This window comes from Lutra lutra, chromosome X (assembly GCF_902655055.1).
Source record: "Lutra lutra chromosome X, mLutLut1.2, whole genome shotgun sequence".
Classification (NCBI taxonomy): domain Eukaryota; kingdom Metazoa; phylum Chordata; class Mammalia; order Carnivora; family Mustelidae; genus Lutra; species Lutra lutra.
Window position 1 is genome coordinate 38,146,642 of NC_062296.1, and position 25,134 is coordinate 38,171,775.

The following is a 25,134-nucleotide window of genomic DNA, read 5'->3' on the forward strand; positions in this document are numbered from 1 at the left end:
AATCGAAAAAAGTAAAATATAACAAGACAGGGGCATTATACTCATGAGGTTTAAAGTAAAACATACATGTTACCTAGGAGGAAAACACCTTCTAGCTCTCTTATTATTCTTCCATTAATTTATATGAATATTTGATACTTTCACAAGCTTGACCTTATTTTCTCAACTGTAATACAAGGAGAAAGACTAGATAAGCATCTTTTTTTAAAATTTTTTTAAATTTTTTTTTATTTTCAGCATAACAGTATTCATTGTTTTTGTACCACACCCAGTGCTCCATGCAGTCCGTGCCCTCTCTAATACCCACCACCTGGTTCCCCCACCCCCCCCCCCCCCCACCTCTTCAAACCCTTCAGATTGTTTTTCAGAGTCCATAGTCTCTCATGGTTCACCTCCCCTTCCAATTTCCCCCAAATGCCTTCTCCTAACTCCCCATGTCCTCCATGCTATTAGATAAGCATCTTTCAAACTATGTTCCAAAGAGCCCCAGTTTTTCTCCTAGGAGCTGCCTCATGGGTGATAGTACCCTTTTATTCAAGGTAGTGGTACTTTTATGTGTTCTCTATGCTGGGCTTTCTCATAGAATTTGGTTTGAAGAAAATGGTTGGCAGCTAAAAACAAAACAAGCCTGCAAAAAGCTGACATATAAAGTTGTAGCTCTGAAATATATATCATGATGATTATAGTTACTAATACCATATTGAATACTGGGAATCTGCTAAGAGAGTAGATTCCAAGTGCTCTCAACACACACACACACACACACACACAAAACGGTAAGCATGTGAGGAGAGGATATGTTAATAATAGAGTAATCATTTCACTATGCATATGTGTATTAAATCATCATGTTGTACACTTTACATACAATTTTTACTTAAAACATAAAATGCCTAATTATAGATTAAGGCCAGGGAAGCTTGGTAGCTACAAACCCGGTAGAGGAGCAGTAGGCAGAATTTAGATAATGAAGCTCTTTGGCTTGAGGTTAGAAGGAAAGAACGGATTTGCTGAAGACATACATAATCATAACTGAGAATTTTGTTTAGGACAATTGCGTTGATTTAAGACTCATGAATCCTGCTTTCTTATTTGGAGTCTGGGGAGGGTAAAGGAAAGGGTGGTCCTTATGGATTTTTAAACCCCAAATCACTCTTTGTACTTAAACAGATTGTTCATGCTACTATCTTCTTCAGCTTAAACAGAGGTCTTCTTAAAGTCTCTGTATTGGATTGTTACATATAGACCAGGTCCAGCCCCCAAATAACAAATTTAGCCAGTTCTAAGATGTAATTCCCTCCACATTTTAGTGTTTCTATTACTGGGGTGCGTCATGCAATCAATGTGTACAATTAATGGGGTAGCACACTTATTGTTCCTTTGTATTAAATAAATGACAATCTGATGATGTCTTGAATCTGGGAAAATGCCATATTATCAACAGGAATAGTAAGCTGATAAATTTGAGCAAGAAATACTTGAGATGTGGTCAATAACCTCTCTTTAGTCTGAGTCTTACCAGTGGGGTTAAGCAATGATGGTGGATATCATCATTAACATGCCTACAAGATAAGATAAAATTCAAGCTACAAATCAGGGGTTATTTTTCTTTTTTTGAGAGTTGGCTTACAAGTACACCACTGACAACTATTCTTTATTCTTCTTATGCTCAGAGCTTACTCAAATAAGCCAGGCTATTTCATGCCTGGATACTGCCCCATGTGCTTTACTCTGTTTCTTGGAATGTTGTCCACTGGAAAAATCTTGTCTACCCAATGCTGATCTCTTTCTGCTTTATGACCATATATGTCACACATATATGCCTCTAAGTATATACTTACCATACTGAATTGCAATTATTTGTTACATGTCTACCTCCTTTATTGTAAATTCCTTGAGGGTGATGACTGTATCTTATTTACCTTTGTATCCCTAGTACCTAGAACAGAGCCTGGTGTGTAATAGTACTCACTAAGTATTTAAAAATTGAATATATGCACTATTCCTTATGTTCCACATATGAGTGAAACTATATGGTAACTCTCTTTCTCTGATTGACTTATTTCTTTTTTTTTTTTTAAAGATTTTATTTATTTGACAGAGAGAAATCACAAGTAGGCAGAGAGGCAGGCAGAGAGAGAGGAGGAAGCAGGCTCCCTGCTGAGCAGAAAGCCCGATGCGGGGCTCGAACCCAGGACCTGGGATCATGACCTGAGCTGAAGGCAGCGGCTTAACCCACTGAGCCACCCAGGCACCCCTGATTGACTTATTTCACTTAGCATAATCCATCCATGTCAATGTAAATGGTAGATATAGTCCAGAGGACAATAGGGGAAGGGAGGGAAAACTGAAGGGGAAGAAATCAGAGAGGGAGAAAAACCATAAGAGACTCTTGACTCCAAACCTCTGTTTCCTGGAGTCAGGAAGGTGGGTGAAGGGAGATGGGTTGGGGGGATGGGGTAACTCGGTGATGGACAATAAGGAGGGCATGTGATGTGATAAGCACTGGGTGTTATATGCAACTAATGAATCATTGAACATTATATCGAAAACTAATGATGTACTATATGTTGGCTAATTGAATTAAGAAAATTGAATATATGAAGAAAATGCAAGAGAAAAAAAAACAGTATACATGTTGTGAAGTGCCATAGCACCAAAAAATATTTCATACAGCTTCCATTCCATGCTGTCCATACCTTATCCAAACCCTCTAAACTCCTGGTAGACTGTCAACACTGAGTTTAATGTTAATAAGAAGCTGATTTCATTTATGTGAGTTCTGTCTCCCCAGTCGACTAGAAGTTCATTAAAAGGGGGGATCAAGTCTTCTTCAGCATATACTTGTTGAGTTTTACATAAACTGTGTACTCCTACTCTTAGGTACAATTTGGTTTCCGAGAGTCTTCATTCAGGACACCTTTATTATTAATACTAGTAGCACTTTAAAAGGGAGAGAGATGGAAAGCCTCACAACAGTTATTTACTTAGGACCCAGAATTTCTCCAGAGTTTATAGCAATCCTCAACACTAGGCATCAAAAATGTCATTTTACAGTTATTTAAAAGAGAGGAATTGGGATGTTACTGGTAAAACCCTGGGAACTAATTACTTCAAGATCACTTGAAACCTTAACTCATTAGAGTTTGAAAAATCTCCTAAGATACTTAAACTCACTACTCCCATTATGTTACTAGATTCAATTGGATGTCTTATATTTTGGTAATAAGAGAAAACCTGAAGTTCATGCAAAAGAGAGATTCCATTTATCATTTGCTTAAGGAAAAAAGATTAAGCATTTCCAATGCACATCTCAGTACTCCATACTGTAGAGTGTTGTGAGACAGAGGGGAAAAGATAGAAGCACAGCCACTGATCTTAGGAAAAGAATTCTCCACACCAGAATTACCAGTGTTTGCTGCCAAAACCGGTTATATCCCCCCTTTTTGGTTAGGCCCAGACTTTTCAACAGGATCATTCTGAGTCTTAAATAAGCAGAAGTAAGGGGATCTCGTTGATCTTATTGGTATTGCTATTGTTATTACATAGAATTAGTGTCATTCTGATAAGGGAACGAAGATAACATTTTAGATGTCTTCTTAGAATTTTAAATCAGAAGTTCGGGTCCAAAAATTAAGAAAAAGTCCCTTTTTGAACTGCACGATGTAAGCTGAGTCATTAGAAGAAATATAGATATAAGAGATAAGAGAGATTCAGGGAAGGACAGTTTTCACAGGACTAGAAATAGTGTATTATATCTTATGATTCTATTATGTTTATTTGTAAATCTTATCCACATGTGTAAATTTAGTTTATTTTGTATGTATTAGCCAATTTTAAATTGTCAATCCCATTATTCCCTTAGTACCTAAAACATAGCAACCACTATTTTTAAAGCGTTTACTGCCTTGCCTATGGTATTATGCATATAACTGCCAGTCCATATAGCCATAATGGTCATAGGGAAGATAGAGAGGCTCACCACTAGATCTTCACAACATGCAGTTGAAGAGTCTTTTCTCGAAAATCCTAGGAAAATATCCTCAGTTCCCACTTGCTGTTTGAATATTATCTCATACCTAAAAAAAAAAAAAAGTCAATGATACAGAGACTCAAAAGAAAGCAATTTTCTGTCCCAGAGGAAAAAAAAAAAAGAAAAGAAAGAAAGAAAGAAAAAAGAAAAAAAAAACAAAAAAACAACCCCAAAAAACTACAAACTTATGATGACATGCTATTACAAAAAATAAAAGGACTAAATAAAGTGCTGACAATTTCTTCGAGCATGTAGCAGAATCATAAAGGAATAGAAGTCTAGAAAATTCAGTCAAAAAATACCTAACATGAAAATATATATATATATATACCTAATACTGTAAAGCAGGATTTATATTGTATCTACTTCTTTTTGAAAAATTAAGCTTAATTGTTTCAGAGCTATACAAATAAAATGGATTGAGGGAACTTCTAATAAGATTAAAAGCACAAGAAAAAAAGGTTTTTTTTTCCTGGAAAATGATGGCTCAGAAAAATAGTAGGCCCATAACCCAGAGTTTGATGGATAGATAGAAATCCTTGTCTGCTAAATTTGAGACACAGAGTAGAGTTAGAAAATCCATTTTCCATCATTAACTGTGTGCCCTTGGTCAAATCACAAACTCATGGGGTTCTCTGCTTCCAGATTTGTACAATTTATGGGAGAGAGGTAGGTTTGAATTCAGTGATCTCTACAATATTTTCTCCAGGTCTAAAAGTCTACAATAGAAACACTGGTAATGTGGTCAGCACAACAACATTGCAGTATTTAGAATCTAGGCCTACAGAATTCTTACTCTGATGAAAGATTTTCCTGGTATTTCACCTCATACAAGAAGATAATTCACAAATCTCCCCCACATTTGGGTCCCTAATGTGGGGGCTAATGTACCCTATATCTTTTTAGACGGAATGAAGTGAGCAAACATTTACAGATGATCTTTACCCTTTAATTCTCCCTTAATGAAGAAACGGTAACTCGCTGGATTGGAAGACTAAAGGACTACCTTGAACTTCTGACCTCTTGCAAATAGGAAAGCCCAAGGATGGAAAAGGGATTTCTCTGAGTTTGAACGGACTAACAATAAGTAGCTATTTGATATGGGGCACTTTTTTCTTAATAGACTATAACATTTACCTGATATTTACCAAGGTGAAGACAGGTTAAAGCAAAACAGAAAGGTATTGATCCATATGCCCATGACTCCCAAATGGATTTGCTCTAGCTGCTGCTCTTCTCTCCACCTCCAGATGTAATTTTCCAACTGTCTACTATATACATTTGCCTGGATGTCCCAAAGGTACTTCAGAGTCCACACATCCAAAACCAAACTCATTGTTTTCCCTCTACCTTCATTCCCAGTCATAGTTAATGGCCTCACTATTCACCCACTCACCCTAGTCAGTACCCTCAGCATCATTTCTGAGGCTTTCTTGTCATTCATTATATCTAATCAAATAACATATATTCCTTTAAGAATCTCTCAAAGGCCCTCATACTTCTCCCCAAGGCCAGTGACTTAGCTCAGGTCCTTATTACTTTTTATTTGGCCACTTGTGATTTTTTTTTTTTTTTGTGAGCAGCCTATCCCCCTTTTTTCCCAATTTCCTCTTTACCCACTGGGACATTTTGAAATGTACTTGTGTAAGATAGAAAATAAAGATTAAAAAAATCTTATTTATAATTTTCTTCATATCCTGACTGGAGTTCTTATTCATTTAAAACTTTCATGGATGTTCTTTCTACAGAACATCAAACATCAGGATGAGAAGTGAAAATTTACTCAAATTTGGAACTTGCCACATATGGATGTTTGACATTCATTAGACAATATGATGAATGAGTGGCTTACTTCATACCTTTCATCGGATGTGTGGGCATTGTATAAACATAACCTGAGATTTACTCTTCACATTAAGGTACACACAGAAATGTTTTAAAATCCCCTTTGATCTTTTTTATGAGGTTTATGGGGTTTTTTGACATTGTTTATTTGAAAGCTGGATACATTTTTCCAGTTAATTATCTGCAGTCTCCCACTGCTTCTATTTTCAGAATTGATGTAGAGGACAGAAAGAGAGGGTTGGGTTTAAAAAAAAAAAAGCTTGGACACAATTTTATAGTCAGAATTAGGTAAGTTGTCAGATCACTTACCATAGAAGTCTTCAAGAATTCATAAAATACATTATAATTTAGTAAGTACTACCTTGGTTTTTCAAGTTATTCTAAATACTCAATCAATATTTTATTTTAGAATACATATATTTAAAGCTTAGTGTATTTAACCATTAATTTCAATTACAAATGTGAACACACTTCAATTCCTTGAAACTGTGGGTGATTTATTTCATCAGAGTGAAGGGCTATTCATGATAATAATCCTAATTTCATATTTACAATTCATATTCATAATTCCTATTGAAAAAGCTACAAAGTGAGGCTTCAAGATCGCTTGCAAAATATGTTAAACATAATCCTAAAATCATTAGTAAATAGGTCCAGGTAATAATAGATAATTGGAGAGAGAACACAGCCTTTAACCACAATTGTGGAGCATTGAATAATTAAAAGCAGGTCTTTGACACATAAACATGGTAAAATAATTTAGCTTGTATGAATGCTTGTAACTTAATGGGTTTTCTTTCCCAGTGTTAGTTCCACATTAAACAACTAGCCGATAGTAAATATAAATTTGTAATGGAAATGACTGTATTTTTCAGTTTTTGTTTGATAATAACTGAAAGGAAGGTATTATATTTCATTATTTGTTTCTGCTTCAGAAGGAAAAAAAATCATCAATTACACATGCCTTCTGTGTGTCACCATAGTTTTATCTTTTATGTGGTAGAAGTTACTTTATGAATCTTGTCAAAAATAGAATGGTATCAGCTGACACATCTACCTTAAGCCCCAAACACATTCCTGGCCTCATCTGACTTACTCTGGTATTTCTCTAACATCCCACATGTCCTCATGCTCTGCTCCCTCTGGAACCTCTTCTGGATTCCAGATAGCCTCGCCGTTTTCATCACTGCTTTGAGGGATGACTGTGGAGAAAGGGAAGATAAAAATGAGGCTGTTTCTATTCTTCATGCTCAGTTTGGGATCATTGAAGTAAAACATGTTCTATTTGTAATCACTAGTTTGTGTTTTGGTCCAAACAAGCTAAATTAGTAAAAAAAAAAATGTAGAATTTTTGAATCAATCCACAACCAGTACATTGTAAAATTGTAATAACAGTTGTAAAAAATTTGGAAACAACATGTAAGCAAAAAGAAGAAAAAATCATCTGTAATCCAACTACCCAGAGATAATCAATGACAGCATTCTGGTCTGTATCTTTCTAGCCTCTGTGTGTGTACATATAACATATAATATGTAATATAACATATATATATTAATATATATGTTATAACATATAATATAACATATATAGTACATAATATAACATGTAATATAACATATAATACATACTCTGTATGTGAAAGAACATTTTATATGAAACATATTATATATAACCTACATATGTAAAGAAATATTACACATTTTTTTCAGAAACATCAATAGGATCTTATGTCCAACATTTACATAAAAGAACCAATCAAACATACAATCATCTGATCTGGGGAGCCAATGCCTTATCTTTCTTTGTGTATTACTATCTAAAAACTTTGATACCTGTGTCATGAAAGCATGACATAATTCTTAGAAAACATCAGTTATAGAAACTGAAAACAGGGGCGCCTGGGTGGCTCAGTGGGTTAAGCCTCTCCTTCGGCTCAGGTCATGATCTCAGGGTCCTGGGATCGAACCCCAAATCGGGCTCTCTGCTCAGTGGAGAGCCTGCTTCTCCCTCTCTCTCTGTCTGCCTCTCTGTCTACTTGTGATCTCTGTCAAATAAACAAATGAAATCTTAAAAAAAAAAAAAAAAGAAACTGAAAACAGTGGATATAATGATCATTTTTTTATTAAAAAAAAAAGATTTTATTTGGGGCACCTGGGTGGCTCAACTGGTTAAGCAACTAACAGCCTTTGGCTCAGGTCATGATCCTGGAGTCCTGGGATCGAGTCCCAAGTTGGGCTCCCTGCTCAACAGGGAGTCTGCTTCTTCTGCTGACCCTCTCCCCTCTCATACTCTCTCTTTCTCTCTCTCTCACTCTCTCTCTCTCTTTCAAATAAATAAACAAAACCTTTTAAAAAAGAGATTTTATTTGACAGAGAGAGAGATTGAGAGAAAAAGAGCGCAAGCAGAGGTAGCAGCAGGAAGAGGCAGAGGGAGAAGCAGACTCCCTACTGAGCAGCAAGCCCAAAGCAGGGCTCTTTCTCAGGACCCTGAGATCATGACCTAAGCTGCAGGCAGACACTTAACCCACCGATTCACCCAGATGCCCCAGTGATAATTTTTTAATCTAGTATTTTCCTCATGTAGATGTGAGCCTCAAAGAAAATCTCTATCACTTGTCCTTTATGTAGGACTAAGCATATACCTGGGTTCTGACGTGTCATCTTTAAATATTTAAAAGCAAATGAGGCATGGAAAAGCCCAGCTTACATTTGTTCCAACATTAGGTGCAGAACATTATTTCAAGCTCTCCTTTTAAGCATCCCCAGAAATGCACCTGATTACCAGGTTTTCAATACTGCCAACTCTTTTGTAATTGTCTGCTTCTGTCTAGCATGAGCTTTGTAAAACGTAATTACAGATTTCATATAAAATAGTTTGCATATGACTAATTTTTCTCAGAATTTAGAGGATATTAGACATACACTATCAGAAATTCAGGCAGCATAGAAACACATCAAAATTTGAACTAGCCTTCCAATATCTCTTGAATGAGGCAAAGAGACTCTTGAGTATGTAGAGGATAATAACTGAAATTTTAAAATCATCCCCTCAGACCTCATTTTAGCCATTATTTTAAACATTTTCCAGATAAAATCTTTTATAATCAGCTAAATTGATGAAGGAACTTCACTTCCTTTCCCTGTTCACTCTCTGGTAACTGTCATCATGACAGAATTAGAGCTTTCTATATTTTTGAAGATGTATAAAATGCTCAACTCTGTGAAAACGTATGGGCCAAAATGGTGGGAAAAGTCTCCCCCAAATATTTATTCTAGTTTATAGAAGCTGTGACTATATACATCGCCTCATGGGCCTTAATTTATAAGCATTTTGATATAAGATAAAATTGTGTAGTTATTTATTATGTTCTCCAAAAGACTATTAACTTGATGGGAGCAGATACCTTTCTATTTTGATCTTCCTCATAGCTCCAGAGATGTTACTACTACCTGGTACACAACAAGCTCTTAATAAATATTTGTTGAATGAGTTAATGAATTCTGTGAAATTGCCAGAATATAGCAGGGTAGAAGATGAAGAAACTAAGCATCTTGGTAACTAGACCTTAGGTAATAAAAAAGTTGTTTAACCAAACATGACTTTCTTGGTTTTACTTCTCAGGAAATATACCAAAAAGTGAACGTGAATAATTCAAGGCAAATTAATTTCCATTAATATAAAAATGACTTACCTATAACAGTAGAGTAAAAACAGCGTCTTTATGGCTGTTCATCATTTCCACAATTATTTGAGTTCATCTTTGACAAGTTCTAGTGTTAGTATTACTCTCCTTATACTTTTGTTCCCAGAGAAAAGATTTTACTGATTATACTGATCTATATGCTTTGTTAAATAACTTACCTTGGACCTCTTCTCTTGTTGGTGGTCCAATATTCCCAGGACCCATGGCTCCAAGGACAGATGAACAATTTGGCTGGGAGAGAAGAAAAAAGGTCCAACAAGTAATTATTACTTGCGTAACCTTTATGACCGGTAATGCTTTGAATTTGATAAGCTTCCCATATAAAATTTCATAGAGCTTCTCATTTAATCATCATTGTTATACAACAGAGTGACAGATGCCAAGTATTATTTAGAACGTGTTTTCCTTTTCCTTTCAAAAAGTATTTAGTTTAATAGGCCCAAAGGCAGAACTGATCTTTGATCAGACAAAATCCCCAGTTCCAGCCCAGTGAATTGTGTATCCCTGCGGATAGCGGAATGAACCACATTAATCTCTTTGAAGGTCAGAACCAAGTATTAGTATAAAAGCATCGACACTTTTGGGTTTCGGCAGTGTCTTGCCAGAGTTAGATGGGGGATGGAAAAGACCGGGAAGGTTTCATAGAAACAAAAACAAACCATTAAATAGGGTCTTAAGTATTTAGATATCAAAGGATGCATTCGAAACTCCTGGTAACTGATTTTACTTTTTTTCCTCTGGTGACCTAAAACACTTTCTTGTCACTCCACCTCACGACACTGAACTAATGGATTTAAACAGCAACCCCAAATTAAGAGTGTCAAATACATGCTGAACCATTTCAGTCATCATGCAAGTTCATTTTGCCATCCCCTGTGCAAGCAAACACACCGTCATAGAACTGCCCCCCTATTCACCAGTACAAGAATAATTTTCCTTTTTTCAACTAAGTATGATACATATTACACTATCAGAATAGTGGCAACCACCTCATTGGTCCCTCTCAGGGGTCTTTTGATAATTCAAGAAATCCCAATATTTTCCTAAATGTTCTTGCTGATGCCAGACTCTGAAGCTCCAGTTTACTCCATTGCTGACAGTCAAAACATTGTTCTCTCCCTGGATCCTGGCAAACTAGCACATGAGGCTCTCTTTTCTCAGGCCCCTGCCTGGATCTCCCAAGACTTCAGGTACGTACAAGAGTTACAATGTCCTGTTTGGGCAAGAGGAATAGTGTCTGTCCTTGAAAGCTGGTGGAAAAACTCACCTGTGTCTTTATTATGCTAAACTATTCCAACAGCTATAAATCAGAAATTAATCTGTAACATCTCAATGGCTTCTAAGACAGTAACCATTCCTTTCCAAAAGGTGCTTCAAAAGTGCAATGTCTCTGGTTAAGGTGTTACAGACAGTTTTATGTGGAAATCCCAAGATGGTACTCTACATTTTTTTTTCATTTTAATCACTAAGGTCATATAAACTAGTAGTGCTTTCCTTAAGTTATTAATCATCAGAATACTAATAGTCAATCAGGGCAAAGCATTTCTTGGAACATGAGGGCTTCTTGTTTTTTTTTGAGTGACTCCTTCCAAGGAAAATTAAAATCCATGGAAAGGAAAACTTGAACATTCCTAACAAAAATTGGTATGCTCTCCCTGCATAGTGATGATTGGGTCAGTGAAGGAGGGTCTCAGTTTATTAACTTAATGAAAATAAACAATTAAAAACAAATTTCAAGTGGAATGAAAAACGAGGATAATAAAAATATTAAAAACCATCTTGCAAATGTTTTCCATGAAAATATCATTTCAGCCTTTACCATGGAGCCACATCCCATTATCTGAGAAATTTATCATTGCAGTTCATGCCACTTTGCAATAGGTAAGAGAGTTAGAACAACTTGGTTACGGTGTCTGTGGAGTGGTGAACCTTATTTCCCACAGGTCTTAAGATTCCTCTGTGAGTTTAAAAGACACTCTCTTCCTAATCTCCCAGATTCTTAGCAATTCATGGTAGAGATGGTGTAAATAAGCCAACGTCTATACAATAGTTCTAATGTTGTTTTCAGAGAGTATTTTCAAAAACAGATCACTCTTGTGATCATTCCACAGTTCCCAAGATTAATACATGTTAAAAAATGAAAAACAATTTCTCTCCTGGAAAATTTAAGAGTTCATTGGAAACATTAATTATTCCCCACTGTTCTGGTACTCCAATTCTATATCCTCTAATGATATCTGTACTCCAGTGTCTGAGTGACCAATTACCTCAAAATTGCTGGTAACCCAGATATACAGAATCATACATTATTACAGTAATTTTCCTCTATGAATTGTACAATTTGATAAAATTATCCTCGTCTATTCTCATAATCACTCATCTTTCTCCTAGAATCACCTCTAGATGCAAATAAACAACTCCATATGTAAGGCCAAAGAGAACAGATTTTGTTACCAGGGAACATCTTTTATCTTTGAATCTGTCCCAGTTACAAGGTCCACTCACCTTTCTTCAAGATTGCGGTTTCTCAAATATTTAATATGCTTTCTGCATAAGACATAATCCTACCCTTCCCAGGATGTATCCTTCTACTTCAGCTTAACGTAACCAAAATGTACTTGCCTTCCCAACTTCATTGATACCTTGCTCCTAAATTTTTCTCCAGTGTCCTGTGTATTGTATATATTCAATGCTATCATTAATGTCCTGATTTTTGTTTGGCCTCTACTAACTTTTCCCTGACTAACACTTCTTGGATTCTGGCTCCAAGCTGATTCAGTTTCCATCCAAAAATTTTATTCCCATTGCACATCTTCCTTGATTCTGTGCCTTCCACCTAAACTCTTCCTGGAGGGTGGAAGTTCCATCCAGTGTTGATCTGAGCCACTGAATTTGCTGCCTATTCAGATTACATTTGTTTTTCCACACAATGGCAGAAAAGAATTTTGGGGGAGGAGCAGACTGATAGCATGCTCACTGGAGATGGTTTATTCATGGAAAATTGGTCATAATAACAACTTCACTAAGATCATGTAAAGCAAATTGATATATTCTGTTATTGTGTGAGATTTCCGGCCCAAATTTTGTTTGCCTTCATGTAGGCAGTCTGACAGCTGAGGTTTGCTGATACCTAAGGAGCAGAAGAATGGAGAGCAGGGGCTACATCGAAGTATTTTGATTATTCTGGGAATATGGGCAGTGACTGAAGGTCAGTTTATGGAACTATCCTACCCAAAATGAAGCCCATCTTGCTGCAGCAAGCCTCCCTGGGGCTGCCTGCCATGATCCCAAACACTATCCAACAAATTAGATTTCACAGCTATGTGTGAGCATATACCCGGAAGTCAATTTATTAAGCTAAAATTATAGTAGTTTATCCCATTATCTGGGTCAAATTGTTCTCTGTTCTGTTGTCATGTGTGGACAAATTTTTAAAAATTAAGGGAGCTGGTTGGTGGGGTCCTAATTAACACTGTCTCATGGAAATTATTTGTTTTATAGAAATACTGTCTAGGCTTAAAAATCCAAGTTACCACTCTCTGCAATGGTTGTGAAGCATTCTTTGGCCATAAATATAAATGACAAACAATTTGAAATGTGGCTATTGCTACCATAATTACAGAACTATTTTCCTATTGAGTGTTCAGGTAATTTAGAAAAAAGATAATTATGTTCGCTAGAAATGAACCAGAGGTGATACTCTCATGTATAATGACTCCTGCAACCTCCTGTTGGATGACACAACATTGCTCCCACAGCAAGGTTTGAATGAGTTGTTCAAATACAGTTTAACAACTTAGCATGAATAGAACTAATTCATCTGTAAGTATACAACCACCTGTCCAGTCTCAAAATCATCCTCTTCTTCGGGATAAAGTAGCTTAGAGAGGGCTTGCAGAGCTGAAACTGAAGAAATGGTTTCAATTTCCATATTTTCATATTCTAGATTTTCAGTTTCCATATTTTCAGTTTCTGCATTTTCAGATTCCATATTTTCAGAATTCATGTTCTGAGGAAGAAGATAATCAGAAAGAGATATTTTGGTTTTCTGTTTCATTGAAGACCGAAGATTAAATTTTAGTCAGTCCTTGATGATGCCTAGCATTATACCGCCACCTGAGAATTCTAGTGGGTTGGTTCATTGGCTTTAGTGAAGAGTTCACACAAAATAAATGAACTGTTTTATGGTTATCATAGTGATACTATATATGTATATGACGAAAATTTTAGGAAATAACACATTAAAAACGTAAATAAGATCACCACGACTTATAATCCTACCAGCCTTTAAAATAATCCCTTTCCGAGCAGAGAGCCCAATGCGGGGCTTGATCCCAGGACCCTGAGATCATGACCTGAGCCGAAGGCAGAGGCTTAACCCACTGAGCCACCCAGGCACCCCTGACTTTCTTTTTTAAATGGAACACTGATCTTAATGCTTATTTAAGATGTCAAGTGTATGAAACACATGTGAAATAGCCTTGTATGTCTAGCGTAGAGGCAGTATATCAGAGTGGTTTAGAGTAGGTCTTCAGAGTAATGCTGCCTAGATATGTATCTATCATTTACTTCCCAGCACTGTGACATTGGGCACATCATTTAAACTCTATACACCCCATCCTCCTTACCTGTAAAGTAGGAATAATCATAGTGCTACCTCATAGGGTTGTTACAAGGATTGAGTAGCTTCACACACGTCAAAAAGCTTAGAACTCTGCCTCGCACACATTCTAACCATTTTAGCACCCAACATATGTTAGCTATTATTAGTCCTTTAAAAATTTAATTTTGCTGGGCATGAATATCACTTCTAATAATGTCAAATAAGTTAATGATAAAACTCATTACGTTGGAAACTCATTAAATTGGAAAAGGTGAAATAAATGGTGATAAAACAATCTTCTCTCACAGTATGGTCTGGTAGTCTGCTATGGAAATGAATAATTGACACATATTAAATTAAACAAAGAGGCTCTTGTTTATATTTCAAAAGTTCTAGTTGATTATGTGTTCATTAAATATTTACTGAACATTAAGAGCAAAAAGTTTATTGACACATTTTCTACCTTCGACAACAAAAGGGGAAATGGATCCAGGTCTCAGATGCAGTGATATGAACAGTATTTCGAGTTGAGATTGCACAAACAATGAGGTTTTATAAAACAAATATAGCAGAAACTGTTTTGTTATTCCAGCATTTCCCCCCCCTTACAAAATTGTTGTGATGGCCTTATTATTATTATTATTATTATTATTATTTTTAAAGATTTTATTTATTTATTTGACAGATAGATCACAAGCAGGCAGAGAGGCAGGCAGAGAGAGGAAGGGAAGCAGGCTCCCCCCTGAGCAGAGAGCCCCATGTGGGCCTCCAGGATCCTGGGATCATGACCTGAGCCAAAGGCAGAGGCTTTAACCCACTGAGCCACCCAGGCGCCCCTGTGATGGCCTTATTATTAATAGCAATGTAGGTGAGAGAGTTTGCTAAAATATGAAAAGCTGCATAAAATTATCATTATCATTTGGCACATACATTATGCCTGCATACCCAGATACTTGATGATGATCCTTGTGAGAGCTTAATGGTGGGCTGGTGAGAGGGGAATAAACTGGAACCGGTAAAGCAAACCCAGAAGAAGGGTATTCAGAAGTCCCAAATACCGGGTCTGAGGTAGCAATCAGAACTCCTATTCATACATTTTCATCTGCTTGGCAGGGACATGGCAACAGTTTGGGGATATGAGCAGTGTTTCAGGGCAGAAAGATGGAATAAGCATGGTTGTAGGGAGGTCTGTTTAGGTGGAACAGAACCCTGGTCCATAGGTGGGGGGATAGAGGAGGCAGGGTCTGACTCTTGAGGATCTTTGAGGAGCTGGCAGCTAGATGAAGGTTCAGAATAGGGCAGGGCTCAACATCACCGCAGGAAAAGAAATCTAGGTGCCAAATCATAGGCTTTCTCATGTTACTCTGGGCAGCTCCGTTATGAAGTGAGTTTGTCGTTCAGTGGGTACACTGGATTTAGGGAAAGCAGATTTATTCTAAATCCCTACCAGTTGGGAAGTAGCTCTGACCTGGCTCTCTGGTGAGAGGCAGGGCAGTGTGGACAGTGGGAAGACATCCCTTTAAGCCGAGAGTCTCAAAAACCGGAGCTGGCATAGAGTCAGCAGTTTATGAATACTGAATGAAGCATGATTAAATTCACACGGCTATTGTATTTCAAAGTAGTCACCTTAGAAGGTTATACACTGATGTAAATTATGCTATCAGTGTTCAAAATATTTTGGAATTGCCTTCATATGTATCACCAAGAAAACAGGTATCATTATGGTATCATTCAGTTTGATTATACAACAGATTTGTCTCCAAGTGATTTCTAGATGTATCAAGATATCACATCTACTTTCAAAATATGAAGATTTGCTACTTTGAGGAGATTCAAAAAAATGTGCTACAGGCCTCAAGGCGATTCTAAGAGTATTTTCAAAGGTAATTTAAGCCATAGCAACAGCAAGTGGATAGACTCCCAAAGTGACTGCTTTCAAAGGATGCCCCTTCTTGGGATGTATGTTTGAGTATATAACAAATTCACAATAATTTATAGTAACACTCTATATATCTCAAGCACATTAGGACTTAGACTTCTTAAATTCCAAATTAGGCTGGCATAAAATGGCACAGATTCATATGTAGCTAAATGGGCGTAGAGATGTCATAATGAAATTGGCACTCTAGCAAAAATATTTTTACTATATCAACTGTAATAACCTGCAAACATAAAATAAGAAATCAAGATACGCTTGTTGATATATTTTGAGAAATAAATGAATCACCAGTACTTTTTGAATAACCAAATAGTTCAAAGGATCAAGAGAAAAACAGTGATGTGAATTTTTGGAAAAAAATAGTCTAAATTTAATAGAAATACAGATTCTGCCACCTTTTTTAGAAGTCTAAAAATTAGCAATAATTTATTAAGCTTTGTTGAAAACATTTATTTGGCAGAAACAGATCAACTGGACAAACTAAAGCAAGATGCCTTTTTACAGTGTTATTTATTTGAGGGATATCTTTCACCTGGAAATTTGACATGCATTAGGTTCCTCTTAAGCCCGGCAATCAAGGTCCTTTAAGATATCACCCCAACCTAATTGTGCCACTTCTTACTTATTCTTCTACATGCAATCTGTGTTCTGTTAAAAACTGAACTGCTTATTAAACATACCCTGTGGGGCGCCTGGGTGGCTCAGTTGGTTAAGTGTCCAGGTCTTGATTTCAGCTCAGGTCATGATCTTAAGGTTGTGGGATTTGCTTTGGAATTCTTTCTCCTTCTTCCTCTGCCCTTCCCCACTCCCCAAGTAAAATCTTAAAAAAAGAACTTATAATCTCCTGCCTTTATACCTACTTCCTTTTGCCTACTCAGTGTAGTGTAGTGATTTAAAAAAAAAAAGGAAGAAGAAGAAGGAGAAGATTCTAGAGTGCCACTGCTTGAATCTGGCATTACCACTTAAATAGGCCAAGAATAAATTGAAATTAAGAAAATTTAAGTAGTAATTTCATTAAAAACAAAATATATTGCTAAATCAATTTGAGATTTGGTTCTTAGAAAATAAATTTTCCACAAGTGAAACCATATGATAATTGACTCTCTCTGCTTGACTTATTTCACTCAGCATAATCTCCTCCAGTCCCATCCATGTTGATACAAAAGTTGGGTATTCATCCTTTCTGATGGAGGCATAATACTCCATTGTATATATGGACCATAAGGAGAGGAGAAGTGATTTGGGGGTAAACGGAGCTGGAGATGAACCATGAGAGACTGTGGACTCTGAGAAACAAGCTGAGGGTTTTGGAGGGGAGGGGGTGGGGGGTTGGGAGGGCCTGATGGCAGTTATTAAGGAGGGCACATATTGCATGGAGCACTGTGTGTGGTACATAAACACTGAATCTTGGAACACTGAAAAAATAAAATTAAAAAAATTTTAAAAAAGAAAAGATAAAGAAAATAAATTTTCTATGCCCTTTGTTTTTATTTCTCTCACTCTCCTTTGCTCGGCAAATTCCAAAGGCAACATTTTCCAGATAGAGCTCATGATTTGCCCACATCAACTTCAGCCCTTAGGGCCTTCATACATAAAGGTGTGATTGGGGGAATCACTCTTCATACCAGCCACAAAGAGCTAAAAAGACAGACACTTCAGAAAGAGCTCATTACGGAAACAGAGAAACCAGTTAGGGACTAAATAAGCTCAACCAGGATGGCTCCAGACCCCTGGCACTGAAGCAGCATCAGTAACCAGAGATTAAGTCAGACTCTGGTTATGAGGGCTGGGGTTGTGCCTTCTTTTTCATTTGCCTCCATCCACAGTGTCTGTAGGGATGGCTCTTTGACCTGAACTAACTGGAGAAAAATCTAGGTGAAATTAGTGAAAACCCTGAATTACAGACTATTCAAAAGGAAATATTTTATTAATTCAAGTATATATAGTAAATAAAACCAGGGTCATAAAGAATTACCACATAATATCCTTTGGGAACTTGCTTGATAGGTAAACACATACCCCTATGTAAAGCACTATTTACAGCTGGATGATTTCAAATTATTCAAAATCGATATACTCTCTTAAGAATATTTGGCATTTCTCCTGCAACTTTATTTGCATAGTTCTTATTTGGCAATTCCTGTATTAAAATTCTTCTGAAAACCACAAAAGTTTTCTTCTGAAAACAGAGATGCTGTTTAGCATCTCTGCCTATGTCTGAATTAAATTACAGTATACTGGCTATTTTTTTTTTTACATTTTTGACATCTATGCATATCAATGATGAGTAAAAATAATTCATTTTTGACTTTTTCTTATAATATGAAGAATGATTGCCTTTTTTAGGAATGTCATAAAATGTACCAAATCTTAAGTAACTATGAGGACTTAACAGGGTTTTCTTACAAATTTAAAATGTATTCAATAGAAGATGATTTTTGGAAATACCTGGAATATTTCATATATGACCTTCTTTTGATTTAATACTTCCTCTATTATTCTTTATTTTAGACAGACTTAATACACTTGGCAGTAATCTTTCTCTCATTCTCATACTCAGCCACTATCTAAAAAGGAGCTGAGACAGCAAATTTTCCTTCAGTACTTTGAAATTTTCTCCTTAAGTCAAAAGGCTTGTTTGTTTAATTTCTTTGGGAAACAGTCTCTGTTCTGAATTCTTGTCACAATAGGAAGCTCTGAGGAGAAATGACCCCTAACTCTCTGATCAAATTCTGTTCTCTCCTCATACACAGATTTTATATTTTTGACATTGTTTCTTACCTTTTAACAGGTATAGTCCCACGACATAGGATACTCAATCTCTGATCAACTGTTGGTGAGTAGCAGCCTCGCTGAGGTTAAGTACAAGTAGTCTTTGCACACGACACTTTAGCCCCCTCAAGCATAGTCTGACTGCTTCTCCATTCTCAACGGATCTGACCAATGGCGGTTGGAACCCTCAGGCTACAGTGTTCACATTCTCGCACACAGGATATTGTCCACGCAGAAAGTGGCACCGGCCATTTTTTTTTCAGTTTGAACAATGTTATACCCCTTAAAAAATAAATATCTATGTAGATATCTATCTACATAGATATCTACATATATAGGTATGTATCTACATATCTACTTAGATATATATCTATCTACATATCTATCTATCTATATCTACATCCCAACCAAGGCACTCTGGGTAGATCATGCCTGTACGTGTAAAACAAAAGGAACAGTGGGTGCCTTGGAGCGCCCAGATCTACCTATAAGGAGACAGTTTTCACTCTCAAATTAATGTTAAAACCATAAGTGTGTGTGAGTTGACACAGGCATTGGGAAGCCTTCGTGTGTTCATTTTGGCCTTCAGACGGTCAAACAGCATTTATTCCCCGGTATGGTAAAATTGACCCATCTCTCACTCACATCCTGAATAGACTGAGTTTTGTTATAGCTGCTTCCTGCTTCTAGTGTCCAGGGAAGGGAAACTTAGGGGAAAGGTCTGTACTCTTTGCGACTTGTGGCTTTTTTGGGGTAGCTTTCAGAGTCGTAACTACTCTAGAGTTCACCCTAGTTTTCCCGATAGCCAGGGCATTTGGGGACCCTTTCTTTCCCCTTTCTAAGGTTCAGGTTTCCTCACCTGGGTCAGTTTTCAGGTCGCTGGCTGGGCTCCGAAAATAGAGAGCTGAGAGCGCTGCGTCTCTCTGTTGCCTAGGTAACAGTTTTGTTGCCCCCTCCACCCACCACCTCCGGGTTCCCGCTTGACTTTCCTGGCCAATCACAGAAGAGTTTCCTTTGAAACAGCCCCAGAATCAACCAATCCGATCGCGTGCCAGTCAGGGTCAATGGCCGCCCTCTCTAGTTAACTAGGTGGACTCCAGTTAAGCGTCTGTCTCAGTTAGCGTCACTCCAGCGGTACCCTGCCCGCTGTGGAGGCCGTTTTGTTTTTTTTTTTTCCCCTGCTCGGATTAGGCCGAGGCCCCCCTCTCTGGCTGCAAGACAGTCTTGGAGGTCCTATCCATTTACTTTGGGTCCGTGACGGCAAGCGGCGGCGGCGGCAGGCACCGAGGTAAGTTTGCGGGGATTTCGTTTGTCCCAGTCCTCTGCAGGCTCGCTCATTACGCTTTTCCCTCACGTGAATTCCAAACCGGACAATTCCTCCCGTGGATCTGGGACAGCCGGGGTGGAAGGATAGGCTCGGTGGCCAGGGGTTTGAGGTTTTGCTGTAGCTCTGCACGCGCTCCCACGTCCCTCCCCACCCCGCGACAGAGACAGGTTTTGTGGTTCCTTCCCGGCTCAGCGTGTGTGGGTGGGGGTGTGTGTATGTGTTTATACCCACGCGCGCAGGTAAGGTGGTATGGTGCTTCTTTTCCTCAGCCCAGCTTGTGTGTGCGGGGAGGGGGCGTGTAGGGCCGGTAGGTTAGGATCGCGCTTTTCCTTCGCTCGTCGTGTGTGTGTGTGTGTGTGTGTGTGTGTGTGTGTGTGCGCGCGCGCGCGCGCGAGTGGTGGGATCGTGCTGCTTTTCTCGCCTCAGCGTATGTGTGCGCGCGCGCGCGTGCTCGCGTGAGGGGCGTGTTTGTGTGTAAGGTGGGATCGCGCTTCTTTTCCACGGCTCAGCGTTTGTGTGTGTGTAGGGTGGGATCTCACTTCTTTTTCTCTGCGGTGGGCAAGACTTCTGGGCGCGAACCCTTGCGGGGAGCATCCCCGCGGCCGCCAGACCTACAGCCCACTCCCAGTAACACAGAGGACCCAGTGCCCTTCTTTTCCCGCCTTGGAGTGGAGAAACGCTGATGCGCTGCCGGCTTGCGGCTGCTTGGCAATCTGAGTGTCTTCACTTCACGTAGAGGTACAGTTGTGACACTGGTTTCCCGTGAATTCCGTGGTTTGGTTTTAAACAAAAGGGGGGAAAAGGGAGATGGCTTAATAAGCATTTTTTTCGGAAAGGAGTTTTCGGAAGTGATTAGTTTTGTTGGATAGTGGAGCCCGTAATTCGTTATTTGAGTGTTGTAAGCAAAGAGAGATAGGATGGCTTTAATGGATGGTTGCTTTTGATTATTCACGGATTGGAATTCGATTAATGAGTTAGCTAAATTGCTGTCCTTCTTTTGGCTGTCATGTTTTTCTAGCTTCCACCTTTTCTGGTGAAGGCGACGGTCAAGCTTGAATAATTTGTCCATTCTACTTGTTATTACCACAGCAAACAAAAGAAACATTTAAGTTATTGGCTAAAAGTAAAGTTACTGGCTTTTTGGCCAAATTAATTATACCACAATATCCCTTATGACTGTAGATGATTAGAGTTTAAGTGTCTTAAGTTTTTCTATTTCTCTAGAAATTTGTGGAACTTTTCTATATGCTATGCTCTTTCTTTCTTTCTTTGAAGATTTTATTTATTTATTTATTTGACAGAGCGAGAGCGCACAAGCAGGGGGAGCAGTAGAAGTAGAGGGAGAAGCAGGCTTCCCGCCGCGCAGGGACCAGAGACAGGGCTCCGTGCAGACTCTTTGCGGGACTCCATGCGGGGCTTCATGCGGGGCTTGATCCAGGTCCGCGGTACCAGGACCGAAGCCAAAGGCAAAGGCTTAACCATCTGAGCCACCCAGGCGCCCACTATGCTCTTTCTTGATTTTTTTTTATTACTGTTCTGCCTCATTGTGCATTATCCTAAGTCAGTAATGCCTAGCTAGTACTTTTCAGACCTTTTTTCTGTGACCACAGTAAGAAATAAATTTTATGTTGTTGCCAAGGATATACGTATACAATATATAATTGGCAGCCATTTCACAAAAACAATGCATACTACATGCAATTCACTCTGGTAGTCTCCATTATATATATATTTTAATGTAGCCACAATCCACTAATGAATTCTTATTTACAGTTTGAAAAACACTGGCCTTCCATTTTTGGTTTTCAAACTTGTATGTATTTAGGAATCACATAGGATGTTTGTCACTTTGGGGGAGGAAGAAAAATTTTCTCTGTCCCTCAAGATTCTTCTAGCTGGACTAAGACTTAAATTGACATGAGACAGATTAAGAGGAGAAAATGAAATTTAATTTTGTACATATAGGAAGTCTATAGACATGAAATTTCAGACAGGCAAAATGAGGTATAAAAGTCATCCAGAACTAAGGAGAAAATGGGGTCTGGGATTTCAAAGTGAAGGAACACAACTCACAAAAAGATGAAAAAGAATGTATGTTTGGTAAACAAAGGTTTGCTGCACCGTTTAGAAACTGTAGGACTTAGAGAGGACTTTAATCAAACAGGTTTTGCTAGGTTCTTCCGGTCTACTATACCTAGTTCATATTATAATGTTATCTGTGGTGATAGCTCTCTTGCTGAAGCAGGTCCTTTATCTAAAATCTTTTAGGCTGCTGTGGTGGGGGGGACGGTCCATTTCTCCCTGAGTCTTTGGACTTTGTTTTCAGCTCAGCGTAGTCTTCATGCCAAAGTGGCTCATCTTGGGGCAGCCTACCCTTGGACTCTAAATTGCATATACAGAGTTCCCTGGCTCCAGGAATTGGTTCTGTGTCTGTGGTTGGGAAGGTGGTTCATAAAACATATTTGAAGTGCCTGGTACAGTGCCAGATATTCAAGTATTTGGTAAATAATAGTTTACTTCTTGGGAAACAAATGCTATTTATCTTTGGGGATACAATTCTCTCTTCAAGGTTTGGCCTGCTCCTAGCAAGATGCAACTGATGTTAAGCTCTGTTTTTCCCAGGGTTTAGGAGGTAGGCAAGTAGGGAATGAGCCCTGGATCTGAGATGAATCTTAGAGTACTTGACTTCCATGGAGAATTTTGTAAATACAGAAACTTAGAGATAGAAGAATACAAACATTACAGCATTTCAGTGATTAGCCCAGGATTACATTGTCAGTAAATGGATTTCAGAGATAGAACTCACTTAATGAAGTCTAACATTCTCTCTTTTTTTTTAAGTCTAATCCTGATAGCAGGTCAGATCTAGAGGCAGAAGTTGAAACAGGAAGAGAGCTTCTCTGACTTGCAGAGTCTACAGAATTTCGGGCTTTGACAGGCTTTAATGAAATGAAACTTGAGAGATCTAAAAAGTAAAAAATACACCTAAAAGTTTTTGTGGGTTATAGCTATGAAGAAGGGATTTAGTTTACCTAATTCTTTATAGAACTGTCTTAAAACACTAGTTAAGTAATTCATTAAGCCAGCATTAAAAGACATTAAGTAAAAAAAGATTATTTATTTATTTGAGAGAGAGAGTGAAGGAGTGAGAGAGCACAAGCAGGGGGAGCCGCAGATGGAGATGGAGAAGCAGACTCCCTACTGAACAGGGAGCCTGCCCACTTAGGCTTGATCCCAGGACTATGGGATCATGACCTGAGCCAAAAGAGAGCAGATGCTTAACTGACTGAGCCACCCAGGCACCCCATATGTACCCATATGTTTGAATTATCTTAATCCTTTCTTATATAAGTTTTGTTCCTTTTATTTAATACTGTTCTGGGAATTTTTTCTATGTGGTTGATAGTTTTCAAATTTTTATTAGTAATAGCCTCCTAATGTTCCATAGAGTGAGACGGCCATGATTCACTCAGCCTAACTAATCTAACAACAGAACATTTATTTCTGGTAATTCTATGTTATCAATAATGCTGTAAAGTTTGAGTTATTTTTTTTAAAGATTTTATTTATTTATTTGACAGAGATCACAAGTAGGCAGAGAGGCAGGCAGAGAGAGAGAGAGAGAGAGAGAGGAGGAAGCAGGCTCCCTGCCTAGCAGAGAGCCCGAAGCGGGACTCGATCCCAGGACCCTGAGATCATGACCTGAGCTGAAGGCAGAGGCTTAACCCACTGAGCCACCCTGGTGCCCCTAAAGTTTGAATTATTTAAAATCATTTATATAACTTCTACCTTCCATGAAACTCAAGGGGAATCCTAACAGGAGGGCCAGGGATCTGGACCTGAGATGCCAGTTTTGGCTCCAGTTAGATGTATGAATTTACCCATCTAGGTTTCTGTTGCTAGAGCAGCAGTGATCAACCATGATATCTATTGTGATTATGAATTAGACTGAATGTATTTTTTGTGTAATAGGTATAGACATTTTTATCTTTATAAATATATTTAATAGGTATAGACATTTTAAATAATTTTCAAATGATTTACTCTAAAAGATGTATGAATCGTAGCAGATTCAAGTGCTATAATAACACTCATTCTGATTAGCTTTCTTTATGAGTATCTTTTCCAAAGATGATGAGTGTGTATTCATTTGTAATTATAAAATTTTTTATAAAGGAGCCAATTAAGTTGACTGGGAGAATAAAAGCTATAATTGGCCTTTATTAGCACATCTCCCTTTTCAAAGTGCACATATTGTCTTATTTTCTGTCATTCTAAACACTAACTAGTCCTTTCTAAAATTATAAAGTATTTCAGACAAAAGTACAGAGACTGTTCTACACCATCATCCACATACCTACCAAAGATTTAATGATTGTTAACATTTTGCCATATTTTCTTTCGGTATTGTTTTTTAAAGAACTAAAACATTATATAGTTAACTCTTTGTACCCCTTCCCAATCTCATTTCTTTCCATCCCAGAGATAATTGTCCTTCTGAAGTTGTTGTCTATTTTCCCAATCTCTGTTAAATGTGTTCAAATATCAATGGCCATAAATGATTTGTAATCTGTTCTTTTTAAAAAAAAAAAGATATTTTATTTATTTATTTGAGAGAGAGCTGAAGGCAGATACTTCATCAACTGAGCCACCCGGTGCCCCTGATTTATAATCTGTTCTTTTGTATGCCTTTAACATTTCCATCAACAGTGTTCCATACTTGTCTTCTCAACTTACTTACTCTTCTGCAACTTTTTTGGGTCACCACTGTTTTTGAGATTTATCCAAATTGCTAAATATAGATAAAGATAAAGTATCTTTTATTGCTGTATTCCATCATGTAACTATGCCACTTAAAAAAATCTCTATTTCCTTATTGTTGTTGGACATTTAGGTTGTTTCAAGTATACA

At 37.8% G+C, this 25,134-nt stretch overlaps 2 protein-coding genes across 11 annotated transcripts in view; one reads left to right on the top strand and one right to left on the bottom strand.

Annotated features, from left to right (window-relative positions):
- The window catches only part of DNAAF6 (dynein axonemal assembly factor 6), a 36,448-nt gene extending 16,631 nt beyond the window's left edge, over nucleotides 1–19,817 (bottom strand). The window contains exons 1-7 of one of the 5 annotated variants that reach the window (XM_047716739.1): nucleotides 19,756–19,785; nucleotides 18,906–19,178; nucleotides 13,576–13,591; nucleotides 13,418–13,545; nucleotides 9,741–9,813; nucleotides 6,975–7,080; nucleotides 3,983–4,079 (exon numbers count right to left, since the gene is read on the bottom strand). In XM_047716739.1, the coding sequence (XP_047572695.1) occupies nucleotides 3,983–4,079; nucleotides 6,975–7,080; nucleotides 9,741–9,813; nucleotides 13,418–13,545; nucleotides 13,576–13,588 (417 nt within the window). In that variant the 5' untranslated portion in view covers nucleotides 13,589–13,591; nucleotides 18,906–19,178; nucleotides 19,756–19,785. Of the gene's footprint in view, nucleotides 1–3,982; nucleotides 4,080–6,974; nucleotides 7,081–9,740; nucleotides 9,814–13,417; nucleotides 13,592–18,905; nucleotides 19,179–19,755 lie in introns of all 5 variants that reach the window. The other 4 variants (XM_047716737.1, XM_047716740.1, XM_047716736.1 and 1 more) reach the window with 4 other exon arrangements.
- The window catches only part of NUP62CL (nucleoporin 62 C-terminal like), a 94,857-nt gene that overhangs the window by 477 nt on the left and 69,246 nt on the right, over nucleotides 1–25,134 (top strand). Inside the window, exon 2 of one of the 6 annotated variants that reach the window (XM_047716730.1) lies at nucleotides 18,916–18,960. The gene's annotated coding sequence lies outside the window, so the exon portion shown is untranslated. Of the gene's footprint in view, nucleotides 1–18,915; nucleotides 18,961–19,981; nucleotides 20,185–20,889; nucleotides 20,962–25,134 lie in introns of those variants that run through there. The other 5 variants (XM_047716733.1, XM_047716734.1, XM_047716729.1 and 2 more) reach the window with 5 other exon arrangements.